The sequence below is a fragment of the Oncorhynchus gorbuscha genome, linkage group LG26, assembly GCF_021184085.1.
Source record: "Oncorhynchus gorbuscha isolate QuinsamMale2020 ecotype Even-year linkage group LG26, OgorEven_v1.0, whole genome shotgun sequence".
In the NCBI taxonomy this organism is placed as follows: domain Eukaryota; kingdom Metazoa; phylum Chordata; class Actinopteri; order Salmoniformes; family Salmonidae; genus Oncorhynchus; species Oncorhynchus gorbuscha.
Window position 1 is genome coordinate 8740188 of NC_060198.1, and position 22068 is coordinate 8762255.

The 22068-nt window shown below is 44.3% G+C and overlaps 1 protein-coding gene across 5 annotated transcripts in view; it reads right to left on the reverse strand.

Annotated features, from left to right (window-relative positions):
- LOC124016221 (VPS10 domain-containing receptor SorCS1-like) overlaps positions 1-22068 on the reverse strand; it is a 168814-nt gene that overhangs the window by 52792 nt on the left and 93954 nt on the right. For all 5 annotated transcript variants that reach the window (XR_006835318.1, XR_006835319.1, XR_006835320.1 and 2 more), the window contains exon 4: positions 3930-4088. Coding sequence is in view for 2 of the 5 variants with exons in the window: in XM_046331772.1 (XP_046187728.1) it covers positions 3930-4088 (159 nt within the window). In the remaining 3 variants the exon portion in view is untranslated. The remainder of the gene's footprint in view (positions 1-3929; positions 4089-22068) is intronic.

A 22068-nucleotide genomic window follows, 5' to 3' on the forward strand; every position in this document is an offset into this window, starting at 1 on the left:
AGTCTCTAACTCGTCTAATCGCTCTTTCTCCCTCCTTCTCCCTCTCTTCTCCCTCTCTCCCCCTCCTCCCTCTCTCTTTGTCATATCTGAATATGAGTAATGAGTCAGACAATAGCCTCTCGCCATGGTCACGCCACTAACTCACCGGCAGAAAAAAATTGTCCCCTGATGCTGCCTCACCCCTCACTCTCACCCTCCACCTGACTCATAACAGCTCACCTTGTTTTGATGTCTGACAGAGGCCAAAACCGACAGAAGACAGAAAGCCTCAGATGACAAAAGAGACAGGAGCTAGCTACCAGATACAGTAGTTAAGTGATCTCTCTCTCTGGGTGTGTGTGTGTGTGTGTGTGTGTGTGTGTGTGTGTGTGTGTGTGTGTGTGTGTGTGTGTGTGTGTGTGTGTGTGTGTGTGTGTGTGTGTGTGTGTGTGTGTGTGTGTGTGTGTGTGTGTGTGTGTGTGTGTGTGCGTGCGTGCGTGCGTGCGTGCGTGCGTGCGTGCGTGCGTGCGTGCGTGTGTGTGTGTGTGTGTTTTCTAGAAGTCCCTCAATCTAAGACATGCAAATAATGACGAGGAATAGCTCTAAGGGACCACTGCAAGATAAATGAAGGGAGTGAGGAAGGAAGGAAGGAAGGGAGGGAGGGAGGGAGGGAGGGAGGGAGGGAGGGAGGGAGGGAGGGAGGGAGGGAGGGAGGGAGGGAGGGAGGGAGGGAGGGAGGGAGGGAGGGAGGGGGAGGGAGGGAGGGAGGGAGGTTGCCTGACGACTCAAACTGAATTCTTCCGCTGCTCGTCTGAGACTGCCATCATTGAAGCTATTTGTCGTGATGTCAAAATGAGGGGTGATCAATGATTGGATCAATGATTGGATCATTTCTAACCAATCAGGTGATCAAAGCCCGTTTTCAAACCCACTGCTTTACCCACGTGTGTTCTGGCTCTGGCCCAACCCATCGATTTCTGGGACCAATGAAAATGGATAGAATTTGTTTGCATTCAAGAAATCGTCTGGGAGGTACTCGGATTCAGACTCATTGCGGAGAATAACCTAACGCTTGTGGGCGTGGCGCAGCATTTAGCTGGAGCAAGGAGTCTGGGTAGTCCGGTAAGTAGAGAGGGGGGTAGGTAAGAAGAATGAGCAATTGAGATTGAGAGAAAAGGAGGAAGAGAGAGAGAGGGAAAGAATGAGAGACGGAACGAGAGGTACGCACATATATTAAACCTGTATGCTGTATACACTGAGTGTACGAAACACTATGAACACCTGATCCTTCCATGACATACACTGGCCAGGTGAATCCAGTTGAAAGCTATGATCACTCATTGATATCACTTGTTAAATCCACTTCAATCAGTGTAGATGAAGTGGAGGAGACAGGTAACATAAGGATTTTTAAGCTATGAGACAATTGAGACATGGATTGTGTATGTCTGCCATTCCGAGGGTGAATGGGCAAGTCAAAACTGTTCGCTGCTCAGGCTCCCCAATGGTGGAACAAACTCCCTCACGACGCCAGGACAGCGGAGTCAATCACCACCTTCCGGAGACACCTGAAACCCCACCTCTTTAAGGAATACCTAGGATAGGATAAAGTAATCCTTCTCACCCCCCCTCCACCCTTAAAATATTTAGATGCACTATTGTAAAGTGGTTGTTCCACTGGATGTCATAAGGTGAATGCACCAATTTGTAAGTCGCTCTGGATAAGAGCGTCTGCTAAATGACTTAAATGTAAATGTAAATGTAAACAAAAGATTTAAGTGCCTATGAATGGGATATGGTCGTAGATGCCAGGCGCACCGCTTTGTCTCAAGAACAGCAACGCTGCTGGGTTATTCATGCTCAACAGTTCCCTGTGTGTATCAAGAACGGTCCACCACCCAGAGGACATCCAGCCAACTTGACACAACTGTGGGAACATTGGAGTCAACATCGGCCGGCAGCCCTGCGGAATGCTTTCGACACCTTGAAGAGTCCATGCATGCCCAGGAGGGGGGGGGGGTTGGTTCAACTCAACATTAGGAAGATGTTCTTAATGTTTTGTACACTCAGTGTATATGCATGGCCAGGTGCATCTTATAACTACAGCCAGACACCTCCCAAGTTACACTAAGTACCTCCTCAGGAAAGAAAAGAGAAACATTCATTATTTATCAGATGTGAAACATTAGGCGCAAATGGCTCTGGCTGCAAGCAAGGCATTTATTAATGGTAATGGTCATTCTCAAAATTGCTATAAATCGCAGGTCTGGAATATATATTTCACATATTACCATCTCCTGCCTCAGTAGTTCATCAGTAATTACCATCATCAGACAGCGTCTCATATATTAGACGGTTATTTATTCTTAAAACGGCAACGCTTCATTCCCTTGGACTAGAATCTTGATGATTCATCGCCACATATGTTACACCTTTGATGCCTTTTTCCGAAAATACTGTAGGGGATATCAAACCCCTGAGTCATGGTGAAAAGGAATTAGTCAAACCCTCGGTCTAAGGGTATATAATACACGTTTAGCCTTTGTTAAGGTGCATATGACTGTTTATCGGGGTTCACCTCTGTTGGTTTTGCTTTCTCCTAAAGTTATTGGAAGGGATGCCGGGCCTACATTTAACGGATGAGGAGCTTAACCTCTTGAGGGACTTAAGGATTCGTCCTCTAAAGTCCCCAAACTGCATCGTAAAATCCTCATGTAGGGCCACCTGAGCCACATATACAGTAGGACTCTATATTGAGTATATTGAGGTAAATGATTTTATTTGAATGCTTTAGTTGTTTTTGTGAAAATGTTGCCCGCTGAATGCAACGCTAACTGCTACGCTAGCTATCAATACTCATACACAAATGCTTGTTTTGCTATGGTTGAAAAGCATATTTTGAAAATCTGAGATGACAGTGTTGTTAACAAAAGGCTAAGCTTGAGAGCTAGCATATTTATTTAATTTCATTTGTGATTTTCATGAATAGTTAACGTTGCGTTATGGTAATGAGCTTGAGGCTGTATTTACAATCCCGGATCCGGGATGGCTAGTATCAAGAGGTTCCTCTTGAGGGACTTAATGATTCGTCCTCTAAAGTCCCCAAACTGCATCGTAAAATCCTCATGTAGAGCCACCTGAGCCACATATACAGTAGGACTCTATATTGAGTATATTGAGTGTATGGCACTATATATGGAATATATGGAGAATATTGAGAATACAGTATGGCACTATATATGGAGTTTGGCTCCATGTACAGCAATATTTAGTAGATTGAGTATATGCCACTATATATAGAGTATATGAGGTATAGAGTACATGGCTCTAGTCTCAGCCACAGAAACTCAATTTATTCAAATAAAGCAAATCGTTGCGTAAGTTATGAACACTTGACTTTGCCACTTGTCTAAACTCCAATATATTAAATAGAATCAACAATCATCAACCCTCATATTTTAAAACCCACTCACTTTCTTAGTTGAGGGCTATCATAAGTTTAAATCCACTGGCAATCCACAAAATATGCTAATCAAGTCTCTCTCTCTCTCACCATGGTAACGCGACTCACTCAACTGCAGAGCAACCAGTCCCCAAATGATGCCACCTCATCCCTCACCCCACCGCCTGACTCAGAAGAATTATCATTTAATTACCATAGTGAATTATTGTAATGTTTGTTTATGTGTCAATTAATCCCATAAGGGATGGGGTTGCCAATTGACGATTTGACACGAAAAAAATATTTTAAAAAGATTATTCATTCATAACAGCTCATCTTGTTTTGATGTCTGACAGAGGGCAAAACAGACAAAAGACAGGAAGCCTCTGATGACAAAAAGAGACTATAGCTAGCTACCAGATACAGTAGTTAAGTGATCTCTGAGTGGGTGTGTGAGCGTGTGTGAGCGTGTGTGCCAGTCAGTTCTCTCTCCTCCCTCTCCTTTTACCTTCTGGTCATGGCTGTAGGCAAGGATCCAGTCCTCCTGCTCTGGGTGGAAGAGAAGGCTGAGGATGTAGAAGCTGAGGCGGTACTTCTGATAGGTGGCTCCCTCATCGGAGCTGATCAGCAGGCTGCTTTCCACCTCCGGGTCAGTCAGAAGCATGATCTGAATGAGAGCAGGACAGAAATAGAATCAGAGCTAGCCATGGAGGGAGCTGGTCCTGGAAGAATGGGAGATATTATAGTTGGCTTGGGAGTGAGGCTTAGTTTGAATCAGTGTAGGATAAAGATTTAAATGGTATATATTTTGGTAATCCATGCAGTGAAGTCTCATGAGAGGAAGGGGAGGACCATCCTACTCAGTAAATATCATAAAAAATTGTGAAACATTAAAACAGTTATCCTTTTTAGATAAAACTATACTAAATGTATTCACGTCACCAAATAATTTATTAAAATCCACTGTTTTGCAATGAAGGTCTACAGCAGCCTCCACAGCACTCTGTAGGGTAGCACCATGATGGAGTCCGTGGACAGCTAGTTTCCGTCCTCCTCTGGGTACAACGACTTCAATACAAAATCACCCCCTTCCATAGACTTACACAGTAATTGTGACAACTTCCGGAGGACGTCCGTCTGCTTCTGCAGCATGAACCGACATGTTGTCCACCCAATCAATCAAAGGATCAGAGTATTAATCTAGTACTGAAAGCATAAGCTACAGCTAGCTAGCATGGCAGTTTATAAAATGTGGTGAGTAGTAGACTCAAAGAAAGAGAAAGCCAAGAGTTGAACAGTTTAACAAATTAATTTAGTTAAAAATGAAGAAGCAAGAGAGAGAGAGCTATATTTTGTTGTATTTTTTTGTTGTATTTTCACTTAGCGAGCGAATGCAGCTAGCTAGTTTAGCCTGCTCAAACACCCAGATCAAACAGAGAGGGATGCTATGTTAGCTAGCTGGCTATGGCTATCCAACACTGGAACACTTCCAAGTCAAGGTAAGCTTTTGGTTTTATTAATGTATTGCTACAGGGCCCCATCGGTGTAACTGCTAAACTGCTTGCTGACTGTACACTGTACTGCATGATTGTAGCAGGTTTAATAACATGTTAGTTCTAGAAACCATGTTGACTATGACGTTAGTTAACATGGTGACAATGATGTAGGCCGTGTGTCGCGGTTGGCGGTCACAATATGAAGGTTTGGCTTAGAAAGGTTTTTTTCGCCTGGTCACAGACAGCTAATGTGTTGTGTACTGAAGTCCACAAGCAAAGGGAAAATGTGAGCGGAGGAGAGCGTGTAGATGCGAGAAGGAATTATACAATGAGCAAAATTATCATGCTGTTTGTATGTGGCTGCTATGAAAGTGAACTGTGTTTGAATGTGATTAGGGTGTATTCATTCCGCCGATTCTTTCTTAAACGGAAGCAAACGGGGATAAACATACCTGAATTTGTCAAACAGAAACTCTTGTTTGCAACTGTTGGACTAATGATTACACCCTAGATCAACTCGATACAGCCAAGAGTGTGCAAAGTATTGAATGTGTCACCTTGATTACTCCAATTTTCCCCTCGACCTTTGCAACTAAGTTGTAAACTTTCATTGATAGGTTAGATTGTAGCAACCTCATGATGGGAATAGGGAAAATTCTAGCATCATGTAGTAACTTAAACCTATCGATTTTACATTGAGCTGATAACAGAAATAAGGCCATGCTCATCCTCCCTCATCTTAAACGTCACCGACCACCACTGAATCCATGTGATAGGCAGCTTGAGAGTTTGAAGTTGCACGATTGAAAAAATAAAATAATTATTCAAATATATGATTTGATTATAAAGTCTACATTTAATAACAGATATAATGTCAGTAATTTGCGGTTCTAAATTGGCGTCTTTAGACTCACTGTCATCTCCCGCTTGTTAGATATCTCAATTATAAACCTGCGTTCCGCTCTGCTAGATCATAATTACTGTTGTACAGACAGTCTTTTAAAACACCTTTTGCCTATCTTGTAGCGAGTGTGTATGGGTAACGCATTCAGATTGCTCTCCCTCTCTCTCTTTCTCCTGCGCTCTGTTCAGTCAGGCTTTGAAAGCTCTAATTTCCCACAAGCTTTGTTCTTTTCTTGGAGGTTCACAATTTTTTCCCTGTGATTGTGCCAAATGAGAACAAAAACACATATATCAAAAGATATAATCAGCAGCAAATGTAATTGAATCAGTCATCCTGAACACTTACATAACCCCTTATCAGTAGCACAGTGGGAAGCAAGTAGAGTGTGTGTGTGTGTGTGTGTGTGTGTGTGTGTGTGTGTGTGTGTGTGTGTGTGTGTGTGTGTGTGTGTGTGTGTGTGTGTGTGTGTGTGTGTGTGTGTGTGTGTGTGTGTGTGTGTGTGTGTGTGTGTGTGTGTGTGTGTGTGTGTGTGTGTGTGTGTGTGTGTGTGTGTGTGTTAATAAAACCATGAACTGATTGGCATATATTATCCTAACTCATCCATCCCAGTAGTGTCCACAATTTCAGTGTCAGACAACGACTCTGAAACCTCCACAGTTTCAGTGTCGAGACATTGTGGAACCGTCAAACCGTTGAAGTCTAGGAGTCTCTTCACACCACCATATTTCTATAGTTCACCCTTCCCCAGCCAGACCACTGATAACATTATGCTAGCAAATTGTCATTAATGACACCAGTCGTGCAGGGATCACACTGCTATGGAACCATGCTGACTGGGTTATAGAGGATAGAGAAAAGGCTAACGGAGTAGGGAGACACAACCTTCAACCAACATCCCAAGGTGATTTTAACAGGTTCCCCTGTGTCACATGACAGATGTCTTTCCAATCAGTTATCATTCTTTCTCAGCTTTTCCCCATTTGACAAATCTCCTAAGTTTCCCTGATTACCATCAATAGCGGTGGATTTGGGAATGGGGCATGAGCTAAAATGCCCAATACACTTCCAGCAGGAACCATTGGCTATATAACATAGTCTCAGCCGCGCCTGCTCAAGCTTGCGAAGTCATTTGTCAAACTATGCATGGTAATGGTAGCTATAGTGGGCCGACCCCAAACACAAGTTCATCAATCACAGTGAGCTAGCTAGCGTAGCGCCATACGTGATCCACATGCTGACCAATCCAATCAAATATCAAATGTAGCACCCAACAAGGTTTCTTTTTTACATTCCATACACAATTAACACTTTGTAAGAGACAGTATTTTAACTCTGGGCACTATAAAAACTTGTGTCTGCTCCTATAAATATGGAAACAACACCCTAGTGCGATATAGCCCTATTCTAGCCTAACCTATGTAGGCTAATGCAGCTATTGTGATACAGCCCTATTCTAGCCTAGCCTATATAGGCTAATGCGGCTAATGTGAAGGGAGGATTATAAGCAGTTTCATCAATTCGGGGAACACTCACAACAACTTATTTCAATAATATGTTTTTGGAATATGGAAATCGATATATATCCTAGTGCGACGTGGAAATGGATTATGAAGATTCTGGTGAGCTTCTCGGGGATGTGGTTGTATCTGATTAGTTCCACTTATAACCTTGAGATGAGAGAGAAATGAGGGGAAGAGTTGGACAGATGTGGCAGCGAGGGAATGAATCCTGTAGGAGTTGTGTTGAATACTATATTCCCGCTTCATAAGATGACATTAACCATGAGTGGTAAACAGGACAATGAAGTTGCCAAGTATTCAGCAGTTTTACTTTTATCTAAATACTCAACTTCCCTTAACATGGATAAGCCTTTAGACTTATGTTAGCTCGGAGCTTTACCTTGTCATTTTACATATTTATATAAAACTGTATACAATTGTCAACAACGTCCTCATCATGCAGAATTACATGACTGTTTGCTTAGACAGTAGCTGTATCTTTAAATAAGCCATCTTGGAGCTTTACCTTGTAATTACATGACTGTTTGCTTAGACATAGCTGTATCTTTAGATACGCCATCTTGGAGCTTCACCTTGCAATTGAACAGATTTCAATAAAACTGCATGGAAATGTCAACCTCCTCTTCAGACAACATGACATTACAGGGTCATGTTTAGACAGGAAATGACAGACTGAACATGTTGACTCAATCAACGTTTCCAATGGCAATTTCAAGAAACCATCACACTCTGGTCAAAACAGTGCATGTCCAAATGTTGCGTAATGCTTTGCTTGTTAAATCCTTCACTTGTTGCTTAATTAACAGAGTTTGGGAAATAAAATGGAGTCTGAAGGAATCATGCTGACCCTGAAATGTTCTCCATCAGAGTTCCATGCTCTGTAATCCACACTTAAACGCTGGCATTTTGTTCATTTCTACACTTCACACTTTCCCCTGATGGGGCACAATTCCATGCCTGGAATTGCTACATTTGTGTGTGTGTGTGTGTGTGTGTGTGTGTGTGTGTGTGTTTGTGTGTGTGTGTGTGTGTGTGTGTGTGTGTGTGTGCGTGCGTGCGTGCGTGCGTGCGTGCGTGCGTGCGTGTGCACGTATTTCGTTTATGAAGCCAAAGAGGTTCAAAATGACCAAAGGATAATGAAGCAGCCACCAACTACAAGACATTTAAGAAGTGTGCGATGAATAACACAGTGAGTTAATAGCCGTGCAGCAGTAAATACTCAGTGATAGAATATTAATGAAATTAGGCCCATATTTTCCATTTCACCCCAGTCACAGTAATTGGATTGTGAAGCCTCTCTCTAAATCCAAGCGTAACACAGTCTGTGCCCCAGCGACAAATATACTCTCTTTGCACTATAGGAGGTTCAAATGGCAAGATTTCAAGGAAGTTCATGGCGAGGAGTAGAGGGAAAGTAGTACTCACTAAATTGTAGCTCCTAACAACAGACCCCCCACTTTTAGGCTGACTACCCACTTCTAGTTTGACTACCCAGACATGATTATGAGAGTTTGAACGGGCAACATGACAGATGTTACTTCCTGTAAACGAGCAGCAGGTGCATTTGTTGTTGAACTGAAAACAATAGGAGTTGCTTGTTCGACTAATGTCATCCCATGGACGGTCGGTGACCAGTAGGTGAACTCCTCAGACAAAAAAAGTCAGTCTTGACTGTCTCTTTCGCCTTGTAGAGAGTGTCTGAAGAGCAGCAGAGTCGTGTAGAAGCCATGAATCAGCCACCATCTAGTGGCCCAAGTAACAATTACACAACACCCAACATAACTAGACCAAGGGTCTTCAACCTTTTCTTGCCAAGGGACCCCCCTCCCAGGCAAACCAGCGACCCAGGAACCCTCATCATATGTTAGCAAAAACGTGTTCCTTTCACATGTATGAATGATAATGGCAAGGAGAAGTAATTAACATTTTATAATGAATATATTTGGTGAGGTTTCTCTACATTTGGACTCCCCCCACATTATGATTGGAAGAGGAAGTGGAACTCCAAACACATTTTGGCTAAGAGCACTGAAATTGCAACGTCTATGCGGCTGCCTATCGATAGGCTTATCAGATTGGTGCTAGTGCTTGTAGTAGCCTATAGCTTTGCTTTAATGGATACATGTTTTTGTTTTTTTGGATTGTCATTTTCTCATGTTGAGCCTGACACTTGTGTTTCACTAAGCTATAGGCCTACAGTGTTGCAATGCTGCTGTTTAGAATGCTGTCTGTTTGCAATAATGTATTTACTTCCTCAGTCATTGTAGTAGGACATTCGAACGTTGCAGATTGTGAAATGAATGTTCCATGCAACAACATACTAATCAGTAAGCAATTTATGTTTTTAAATAGGATACAACTGTCCTGTAGCCCTAAAAGCCTACCTTTGCCGTCCTCACGCTCTCGTGCAGCTTGGGTAGAACGTAAAACCAGTCTATTAATGCCAATGATCAAAACAATAGCTTACTAGGGATTGTTTCATTATACAGACAATGCAGTCAATCTATAGCTATATACAGTACTTAGCATGGTAGCCTATATATGTTACACACTGGAACTTGGACTCCACGCTGTGGGCTATCCGTCTCATCACTCGTAGGCTTTACCGTCAGCTTGGTTTTCTGGGAGAGGAGGAGGAGGTGGAGGATCGACACTCTCACTAGAGGAACCTGTCACTATTTGCAAAGGGAGGAAGAAGAGGAGGGCCCTGCTATAAGTCCACTCTTATAGCAGGGCCCGGGCAGTGAGGTCTCAGTCTGGACTGGCAGGCTGCTAGTGCTAGCTGCTGCATAACTAGGCCTATTAGCTTCCACCTGGTGATTCCTCATTCGAGGACAAGGTGGTCATTTGGCATGAGGTTGGTCAGATGAAGCTTTTTTTGCTGCGTTTTTGTGGACCACTTGGCCTTTTCTTCATCCACCATCAACAATGCACTCACTCTCCATCCGAGTCCGACCTGATTCACCTAACTGTTTTCAACTTTTGATAGCCGAATAGGTGAGGAGGCCGAGGCGGGCTGCCACCGGCACTGCTCGGTAATAGGCTAATTAGATGCATGACAACTATATAGTCTGTCTGACTAACCTACTACTATGTAAGCACTTCACTTGTTAGATGTGGAAATTAAAAAGGGTGGTTACTGTCAAAATAATTTCTTAAAAACATGAAATTTAGACATACAGTGGGGAGAAGTATTTGATACACTGCCGATTTTGCAGGTTTTCCTACTTACAAAGCATGTAGATTTGTATTATAGGTAAACTTCAACTGTGAGAGACGGAATCTAAAACAAAAATCCTGGAAATCACCTTGTATAATTTTTAAGTAAATATTTTATTGCATGACATAAGTATTTGATACATCAGAAAAGCAGAACTTAATATTTGGTACAGAAACCTTTGTTTGCAATGACAGAGATCATACGTTTCCTGTAGTTCTTGACCAGGTTTGCACACACTGCAGCAGGGATTTTGGCCCACTCCTTCATACAGACCTTCTCCAGATCCTTCAGGTTTCGGGGCTGTCGCTGGGCAATACGGACTTTCAGCTCCCTCCAAAGAATTTCTATTGGGTTCAGGTCTGGTGACTGGCTAGGCCACTGCAGGACATTGAGATGCTTCTTACTGAGCCACTCCTTAGTTGCCCTGGCTGTGTGTTTCGGGTCGTTGTCATGCTGGAAGACCCAGCCACCACCCATCTTCAATGCTCTTCTGAGGGAAGGACTGCCCGTTCCATGATCTCGCCATCACGGTTGACAACTCCATTGTGTCCTCCTCCCAGAGCGCTAAGAACCTTGGCGTGATCCTGGACAACAAACTGTCGTTCTCAACTAACATCAAGGCGGTGGCCCGTTCCTGTAGGTTCATGCTCTACAACATCCGCAGAGTACGACCCTGCCTCACACAGGAAGCGGCGCAGGTCCTAATCCAGGCACTTGTCATCTCCCGTCTGGATTACTGCAACTCGCTGTTGGCTGGGCTCCCTGCCTGTGCCATTAAACCCCTACAACTCATCCAGAATGCTGCAGCCCGTCTAGTGTTCAACCTTCCCAAGTTCTCTCACGTCACCCCGCTCCTCCGCTCTCTCCACTGGCTTCCAGTTGAAGCTCGCATCCGCTACAAGACCATGGTGCTTGCCTACGGAGCTGTGAGGGGAACGGCACCTCAGTACCTCCAGGCTCTGATCAGGCCCTACACCCAAATAAGGGCACTGCGTTCATCCACCTCTGGCCTGCTCGCCTCCCTACCACTGAGGAAGTACAGTTCCCGCTCAGCTCAGTCAAAACTGTTCGCTGCTCTGGCTTCCCAATGGTGGAACAAACTCCCTCACGACGCCAGGACAGCGGAGTCAATCACCACCTTCCGGAGACACCTGAAACCCCACCTCTTTAAGGAATACCTAGGATAGGATAAAGTAATCCTTCTCACCCCCCTTAAAATATTTAGATGCACTATTGTAAAGTGGTTGTTCCACTGGATGTCATAAGGTGAATGCACCAATTTGTAAGTCGCTCTGGATAAGAGCGTCTGCTAAATGACTTAAATGTAAATGTAAATGTTAAATGGAAGGAGGTTGTTGGCCAAGATCTCGCGATACATAGCCCCATCCATCCTCCCCTCAATACGGTGCAGTCGCCCTGTCCCCTTTGCAGAAAAGCATCCCCAAAGAATGATGTTTCCACCTCCAAGCTTCACGGTTGGGATGGTGTTCTTGGGGTTGTACTCATCCTTCTTCTTCCTCCAAACACAGCGAGTGGAGTTTAGACCAAAAACCTCTATTTTTGTCTCATCAGACCAAATTACCTTCTCCCATTCCTCCTCTGGATCATCCAGATGGTCATTGGCAAACTTCAGACGGGCCTGGACATGCACTGGCTTGAGCAGGGGGACCTTTCGTGCATTGCAGGATTTTAATCCATGACTGCGTGGTGTGTTACTAATGGTTTTCTTTGAGACTGTGGTCCCGGCTCTCTTCAGGTCATTGGCCAGGTCCTGCCATGTAGTTCTGAGCTGATCCCTCACCTTCCTCGTGATCATTGATGCCCCACGAGGTGAGATCTTGCATGGAGCCCCAGACCGAGGGTGATTGACCGTCATCTTGAACTTCTTCCATTTTCTAATAGTTGCGCCAAGTTGTTGCCTTCTCACCAAGCTGCTTGCCTATTGTCCTGTAGCCCATCCCGGCCTTGTGCAGGTCTACAATTTTATCCCTGATGTCCTTACACAGCTCTCTGGTCTTGGCCTTTGTGGAGAGGTTGTAGTCTGTTTTATTGAGTGTGTGGACAGGTGTCTTTTATACAGGTAACGAGTTCAAACAGGTGCAGTTAATACAGGTAATGAGTGGATAACAGGAGGGCTTCTTAAAGACAAACTAACTGTCTGTGAGAGATGGAATTCTTGCTGGTTGTTAGGTGATCAAATACTTATGTCATGCAATAAAATGCAAATGAATTACTTAAAAATCATACAATGTTTTTTTCTGGATTTTTGTTTTTGATTCCGTCTCTCACAGTTGAATTGTACCTTTGATAAAATTACAGACCTCTACATGCTTTGTAAGTGGGAAAACCCTCTCCATGTGTTGGAGAAACTGTATGTCCGAGTTGAGAAAGCATACCAGCAGCCAGCGCCACTTGCTGCACTAGTAGCCTTTAACGCAGGTGCTTTTCAAAGCCTATGTGTCATGTTTTGTCTTAGATTGTCTTGTCATTTTGCTTTTCCCTCTGTTCATTTTCCCCCTGCTGGTCTTTTTAGGTTCGTTCCCCTTTTTCTCTCTCCCTTCCTCTCTCTCTTCTCTCTATCGTTCCGTTCCTGCTCCCAGCTGTTCCTATTCCCCTAATCAATCATTTAGTCTTCCCACACCTGTTCCCGATCCTTTTCCCTGATTAGAGTCCCTATTTCTCTCCTTGTTTTCCGTTCCTGCCCTGTCGGATCCTTGTCTATTGTTCACCGTGCTGTGTCTGTGTATCGCCCTGTCGTGTCGTGTTTCCCTCAGATGCTGCGTGGTGAGCAGGTGTCTGAGTCTGCTACGTTCAAGTGCCTTCCCGAGGCAACCTGCAGTTCATGATCGAGTCTCCAGTCTGTTCTCGTCATTACGAGTGGAATTGTGCTTTATGATTGTATTTTTACTTTACTGGATTAAAGACTCTGTTTTCGCCAAGTCGCTTTTGGGTCCTCATTCACCTGCATAACAGAAGGATCCGACCAAGAATGGACCCAGCGACTATGGATTCTCTCTACTCTACTCTCGAGTTCCAGGGAGCGATGCTCGGCAGACACGAGCAGGAATTGTCTGCTGCTCGGCATGCCGTTGAGACCCTGGCCGCTCAGGTCTCCGACCTCTCAGGACAGTATCAGAGTCTTCGTCTCGTGCCACCAGCTACTTCCGGGTCTTCCGAGCCTCCGGAACCTAGGGTTAATAACCCACCATGTTATTCTGGGCAGCCCACTGAGTGCCGCTCCTTTCTCACCCAGTGTGATATAGTGTTCTCTCTCCAACCCAACACATACTCAAGAGAGAGAGCTCGGATTGCCTACGTCATATCACTCCTTACTGGTCGGGCTCGGCAGTGGGGCACAGCTATCTGGGAGGCAAGCGCTGAGTGTACTAACAATTATCTGAACTTTAAAGAGGAGATGATAAGAGTTTTTGATCGTTCAGTTTTTGGGAAAGAAGCTTCCTGGTCCCTGTCTTCCCTATGTCAAGGTAATCGATCCATAACGGATTACTCTATAGAGTTTCGCACTCTTGCTGCCTCCAGTAACTGGAACGAGCAGGCGTTGCTCGCTCGTTTTCTGGAGGGACTCCACGCTAAGGTTAAGGATGAGATTCTCTCTCGGGAGGTTCCATCCAGCGTGGATTCTTTGATTGAACTCGCTATTCGCATTGAACGACGGGTAGATCTTCGTCACCGAGCTCATAGAAGAGAGCTCGCGTTAACTGTGTCTCCCCTCTCTCAGACACTACCATCTTTCCCCACTGACTCAGGTGTTGAGCCCATGCAGCTGGGGGGTATTCGCATCTCGACTAAGGAGAGGGAACGGAGAATCACCAACCGCCTCTGTCTCTATTGCGGTTCCGCTGGTCATTTTGTCATTTCATGTCCAGTTAAAGGCCAGAGCTCATCAGTAAGCGGAGGGCGACTGATAAGCGCTACTAGACGGTCCTCTCCGTCAAGTACCTGTACTACTTTACCGGTCCATCTACGCTGGACCGGATCGGCAGCTTCCTGCAGTGCATTAATAGACTCTGGGGCGGAGGGCTGTTTTATGGACGAAGCCTGGGCTCGGGAACATGACATTCCTCTCAGACAGTTAGGGAGCCCACGGTCATGTTTGCCTTGGATGGTAGTCCTCTCCCCAGTATATTATGTGAAACACTACCTTTAACCCTCACTGTATCTGGTAACCATAGTGAGACCATTTCTTTTTGATTTTTTGTTCACCTTTTACACCTGTTGTTTTGGGTCATCCCTGGCTAGTGTGTCATAATCCTTCTTTTGATTGGTCTAGTAATTCTATCCTTTCCTGGAACGTTTCTTGTCATGTGAAGTGTTTAATGTCTGCTATTTTTCCTGTTTGTTCTGTCCCCTCTTCTCAGGAGGAACCTGGTGATTTGACAGGAGTGCCGGAGGAATATCATGGTCTGCGCACGGTCTTCAGTCGGTCCAGAACCAACTCCCTTCCTCCTCACCGGTCGTATGATTGTTGTTCTGATCTCTTTAAGAAGCGTTTTGCATCCGCTCCTATCCTTGTTGCACCTGACGTCACTAAACAGTTTATTGTTGAGGTTGACGCGTCGGGGGTGGGCGTGGGAGCCATTCTGTCCCAGCGCTCCGATACTGACGATGGGGTCCACCCTTGTGCGTATTTTTCTCATCGCCTGTCACCGTCGGAACGTAACTATGATGTGGCTAACTGCGAACTGCTCGCCATCCGTTTAGCCCTAGGCAAATGGCGACAGTGGTTGGAGGGGGCGACCGTTCCTTTTGTCGTTTGGACTGACCAAAAGAACCTTGAGTACATCCGTTATGCCAAACGACTGAATGCGCGTCATGCTCGTTGGGCGTTGTTTTTCGCTCGTTTCGAGTTCGTTATTTCTTATTGCCCGGGTACTAAGAACACCAAGCCTCATGCTTTATCCCGTCTCTTTAGTTCTTCTGTGGCTTCTACCGATCCCGAGGGGATCCTTCCTGTTGGGCGTGTTGTCGGGTTGACTGTCTGGGGAATTGAGAGACAGGTTAAGCAAGCACTCACGCACACTGCGTCGCCGCGCGCTTGCCCTAGTAACCTTCTTTTCGTTTCTGTTTCTACTCGTCTGGCTGTTCTTCAGTGGGCTCACTCTGCCAAGTTAGCTGTCCATCCCGGCGTTCGGGGTACGCTTGCTTCTATTCGCCAGCGGTTTTGGTGGCCTACTCAGGAGCGTGACACGCGCCGTTTCGTGGCTGCGTGTTCGGACTGCGCGAAGAAGTCTGGTATTTTTTTTTCTGCTTCTGCTCCTGGTCTTGCTGGGTCTCAGTCTGTTCCCTGCCATCGCATCTCTCCTGTTCTTGTTCCTGCCCTTGCTGTGTCTCAGTCTGTCCCTAGTTGTTACTCTCCTGGCCTGTTTGGTCCTGTTTGCTCTAAAGCTTTCAGTTCTCTACCCGTGTCTCATTTTTTTTTTTTTAGAGTAGTACCCTAGTTTCCCTTTTTATCGTTTTTCGTTACGGTCCTGAGGAGAGGAGTTGGGTTCTTTCTCGGGACGTGCTGGACCGTTTGTGATCTATGATTTCCTCCGTTGCCGCCAGTGTTCCTCCTCGAGAGCGCCAGGAGGCGCTCTGTGAGTGGGGGGGTGCTGTCATGTTTTGTCTTAGATTGTCTTGTCATTTTGCTTTTCCCTCTGTTCATTTTCCCCCTGCTGGTCTTTTTAGGTTCGTTCCCCTTTTTCTCTCTCCCTTCCTCTCTCTCTTCTCTCTATCGTTCCGTTCCTGCTCCCAGCTGTTCCTATTCCCCTAATCAATCATTTAGTCTTCCCACACCTGTTCCCGATCCTTTTCCCTGATTAGAGTCCCTATTTCTCTCCTTGTTTTCCGTTCCTGCCCTGTCGGATCCTTGTCTATTGTTCACCGTGCTGTGTCTGTGTATCGCCCTGTCGTGTCGTGTTTCCCTCAGATGCTGCGTGGTGAGCAGGTGTCTGAGTCTGCTACGTTCAAGTGCCTTCCCGAGGCAACCTGCAGTTCATGATCGAGTCTCCAGTCTGTTCTCGTCATTACGAGTGGAATTGTGCTTTATGATTGTATTTTTACTTTACTGGATTAAAGACTCTGTTTTCGCCAAGTCGCTTTTGGGTCCTCATTCACCTGCATAACACTATGTCAATATTAGGAGTTGAGAAATAAAGTTGACATCATTAGAAATAAGATAATATCCTATTTTCTACTGTAGGTATGTCATTTTAAATGTGTTTATTCTGTTGTTGCAAAAGCAATATTCATTAAATTAAATAAAATAAAAATATATATATTTTCGCAGTCCCCTTGCAGTACCTCCATGGACCCCCCAGAGTTTTAAAATAACCCTCTGTTTAAAACTTTGCAATTTGGCCATTCGACAGTTCTTTCTGCATCAGCTGGTCAGATAGTCCAATTTATATTTGGAGTTAGGGCGATTCCAAAATGTGTCCAAAAAGAGAAGAAAACTCCCCAGCAAATACGTTTGAGTTTGATGGATAGGAAGTGTAGGGGGTTTTTCATGAGGAAAATCATGAGTAGAAACCGTCCAACTTGGCAGGAGAAAAGGCAGCAAGATCATATTGCGTAAATCTTCTAAGACATACTGCTCTCAGTAAATCAGAATGTACATCTATCTACTGTTAGTGAAATGTTCCAATATTCACATGGACATTCTATATTAATGTCTTAAGAATGTATCTTAATAACGCTATTGCAACTGAGATAATTGTCCACCGTGCATTTGAATTACTGACAGAATGGCTTCAATTTCCTCTGTATGCCTGTCTGGAATGAATAAAAATGGCCTCCTCTTTCCTTTGTGAGAAATCTCAGTGTAACACACTCACTAAGACCCAGGAAAGATAATACATCTTTAATGAAAAGCCCCGCAATGCCTTGGAGAGATCATTTCTTCCTAATGGACTTCACTTTCTTCATCTGCTAATACAATGGACTATCCTAGCGCTTACTAAAGATCTACCTAAGGAGTTATCTCGCGGTTGCTGCTCTGAACCCAGGGCATAACCTATTTACGGAGAACATGTCAGCAATGGAAAGGGATTGAATGGGTTTAACTACAGGGTTATGTTCATTTAGGGCAGGTTTTCAAATGTTTTACAAAGGAAAACTAAGATGAGCATTTCTTAGTGGACACGTTCCAGGTAGTCTCTTCCTCGGTTTCCTCGAACACAATCCAGGTCTTGCTTTGGATGGGAGGCCGAGTAGATGCCTGATTGAGGCTACAGGCAAAAGGGCAGTCAGGCAGGGACAAGGTCTGGCGTGGGAAAAGAAGTGAAGTGTTCATAAGAGGCTAATAGAAATGTCAGCCGGGAGACTTGGGATGCTCGGGTAAAGGTCTCACCAAAGTGAAAGGGGTGCCAAGCGGGAGGAAGAGAAAGAGGGACATTGAACAAGTGAGAACTCACTGCGGCAAATGGTGCACGGACCATCTTTTTGGATTTTGGCCGTATCATTATTACCTCGTCACCAGTTCACCTCTTCATTTCACCCGTATTTGATCACTCCCTTAAAACTTTGTCTTGTCTTTGCATGCGGTATTACAGCGCTCTATTCTGGACTACATAATGAGCCCTTCTCTTCTCTTTTACCAGCCAACCAGGTGCTGCAACACTTTGAACTCTCCTTATTAAACACAAGTACTGTCTCTCGAGCCCAGGCATTTGAAGTCGAGACTAATTGACTACCACCTTGACATTTCCACTGCGCCCCGGCCCGGCCCGGAACCTCACCAACACTAACATCGCATCTTCACACTGACGGTAATTGGGGCTTTATGACTCCCATCCTAGCCCCTACCTCCCAACACACACACACAAACACATTGGAAGATATGGTGGAGTGTTGTGTACAACAAGCTAGTCGGAGCTAGTGGGGGATCGATGCATAATATTAAGCATATTAATGATAATCCTGTTTGCGTTGCACTTGTTGCCTCTAGAATGGAAAGAAAATATGCAAATGATATTTTTGGAGTGCAGACCCACTGAATCACATAATAATGAGGTAATACAAGGAAAGGCACGCAACACAGTTTGAGGTAGGTCTACTTGAAGGGCAAGGAAGCATGCCGTTTTGCCACTACCTTGATTTTGCTTTGTCTCAAACAATCACGCTACGTGGAACATTAATAAATCATAATGGAATGTAAGATTAATCGCATGTGGCGTCATGAGATGTGATCTGTGTGAGATTGCGGAAGCACTCCAAGGGGTTCTCTCTCTCTCCATTGGCTTCTCCCTCCCTCCCTCCCTCCCTCCCAGCCTGCTCATGGGCCTTAGTGTTCTTGCCTCGCTCTCATTTGTAGATTGTGCCTTAGGGCTGACAGATGTTCTATATTTTTTCCACCGTTAGGTTGTTCGCTTCCATCACGTTTACCACCACATGCACAGCTACTCCCTTCCTTCAGCCAGAGCATGGCTAACTCGCCTTGACTCAGATCATGCCTGTATCGTCTCCCATGAAGAACAGTGAGATGAGGAACCCCTCCCGTGCTAGCGTTTACCTCCACCAGCTGAAGGATGGTAAATTGCGCAGTGCTAGCACGCTAAACTATCATGCTAGAGCCAGTTGGGTCCCATGGCAGTTCCAGTTGCTAGCACGCTAAACTATCATGCTAGAGCCCGTTGGGTCCCATGGCAGTTCATGTTGCTAGCACGCTAAACTATCATGCTAGAGCCAGTTGGGTCCCATGGCAGTTCCAGTTGCTAGCACGCTAAACATTCTAAAGTGGAAATTACAACCTTTAGAAGCCTTTTTAAACATTGAATACACTACAAGTTTGCATTTCCTGCCGTGCAGGTAAATTCTCAGCAAACGAGTGATCAAAAGAAGATCCTACATCTGTACGTACCCTCATTTGCACTTCTTTGGGAAGTGATGGGAACATTTCTAAAGAGTTTGTCTTTACTACTTTGAGGACAGTTCAAGGACATTAAATATTAATTTGCAATTATAAATATGTGCTTGTTCCAAAAATAGTGGCAATGAATGGAAGTATTTGAACTCTGAAGCAAATTCATATTCCACCCACCTGCCTGATGATGATGTCTGAGCTGCACAGAGGCTATCATTGTTTTGGAGCACACTACTGGGATGGATGAGTTAGGATAATATATGCCAATCAGTTCATGGTTTTATTAACACACACACACACACACACACACACACACACACACACACACACACACACACACACACACACACACACACACACACACACACACACACACACACACACACACACACACACACACACACACACACACACACACACACACACACACACACACACACAGAGAGAGAGATAAATAAATAAGGCCCTCATCTGAAACATTTGTGCCACTGACTGCTGCTTTAGTCAATATGTTCATGAGAAAAAGCATTCATCAGTGTTTTCCATAAGCGCCCGGCCGTCAGCTAAATAGCCGATAACAGACTCATTGTAAGCCGGGCTACTTTGTCCACTTAAAATTTTAGTCAGAAAAGTCCATGTAGCCTTCTGCCGCTAAAGAGAATGATATGCATCATCTATTGATCTATTGATAGTACAGACACCTGTCAGTCTTTCGCATGTTTTATCGGCCTATACAGCCACAGAGTCGGGGCGCAAAGGCTATTTACTGTGCTTTGATTGATTACCAAACGGCAAAAGTTGACTAGTTTACAAAAAGTGTCGAAACGACTGAATTAAAGTCAATCCCCTATATCCCTTTGCTATTTATAAATCATACTATGTAGTTATGTCCATGGTATAGCATCGGGACATGTAAAACCAAAGATCTTGTTTGTTTTTTTCCTAGGATTCGAAGCCCATGAAAAGACATGCCAGTGACCGCTAAAGTGGCTCGTCAGTGTAGCCTAGCGATGGGTTGTTCGCCAACTGACGGCTCTTTTTGAATGGATCTGTTAGGTTAATGGAACCGAATCTCCTCCATAAGAGAGATGTGTCTGCAGATAAATGATGAAAATATTCGGGTGAAGACGTTGAATTCTCACTGCAGGAACAATAGGAAGTGGAGAGAGCGTTCAGGTCCAAAATATGATCAAGTAAAACAGATTGATAATGATACTTATATGCTAGTATTAAAGACAGATAGATATATGGCCTACTGATTTAATTACATTTAACAGACAACTGCTGCTTTCTGTTTAGCAAAGCCCATGTTTAACACCTGCTTCATTATTCAATCATACCTGTTGAAGTAAGACTGTAAATGTGACTTGAATCTCAAGAGAAGACAGGTTTGATGTTGAAAAGGTTTTCTTACTTAGGAAAGAGTTGTGATCAGGACAAGACATAGACGAAATCCACAACTACTAACACACTGAATTTCAATCATTTCCAGTCATGTTATTGTAAAGTAATGTCTTTCTAGTTAATACAACAACAAATTTGACCAAAAGTCATTAAAGTATTCTATAATTTAGGGGTGCATTTTGGATGGAATCAAGGCATTAGAATGTACCAGAAGCCACCACAATTGAGCTTGTTCTGCAAATTTCACGGAAAGCACAGCTATTACTTCCAACGAAAAAAAGACTGCTTCTGAGAGGGAACCAGAGAGGTTGTTTGTCTGAATCTGGCCGTCGCTCAATCACCATCCCCTCAAATTCCTTTCATTTTCCGGAAGCATTAGCCGCCCTACCAAACATTTGTACAAGAAAATGATCTGCAAGCGTGTCAGAGGGGTTGTCTATATTTGCCGTCATCACGCGTTATTTCTCACACACATTTCTCTGTACTAAAACCTGTTTATCCGCTATTTGCTTGTGATTACTCTTCAACTGGACTGACCACCTGCTCTGATTCTCTGCACCTTAGCACACATGCACACACCAACACAGACAAACACACACATATACATTCATGCTACACACACACACACACACACACACACACACACACACACACACACACACACACACACACACACACACACACACACACACACACACACACACACACACACACACACATCACAACGGCTGCTACAAGACTTATAATACTGCTCAATTTATACACTGCCCCCCATCCACCCCTCTTCCCCAAAACATGAGTAAATATTGGACTATAAATTGTGCCTTCCTTCATTATACTTATGTATAATGTTCTACTGAACCATTAACTTTATGTTTCTATTGTTATCTTTTATTAAGTTTTATTGTGGTTGCACCGTCCAGAAGGAACTTGCCAGTAAGCGTTTTGTTAAACGATGTTATAACATGCGTATCCCATACACACATCTAATAAAACTAGAAACTACTGATAATACGGTTATTTGCCTTCGCAAACATTTCCTTTATAAGCATTCTCATACTCAGAATGAGTCAGAATGCATGCAGTGTTCTGATCTGAGTGATAAAATAGTGATCCATTGTTTCTGACTGGCCTTCCACTGGTCCTTGTACACCAGTGACCCCATGCATCCCTCTCCTCCACTCCTCTCTACTCTACCATCCCCTGCAGCAAAAGAAGGTTGACTTACCCTAACAGCGTG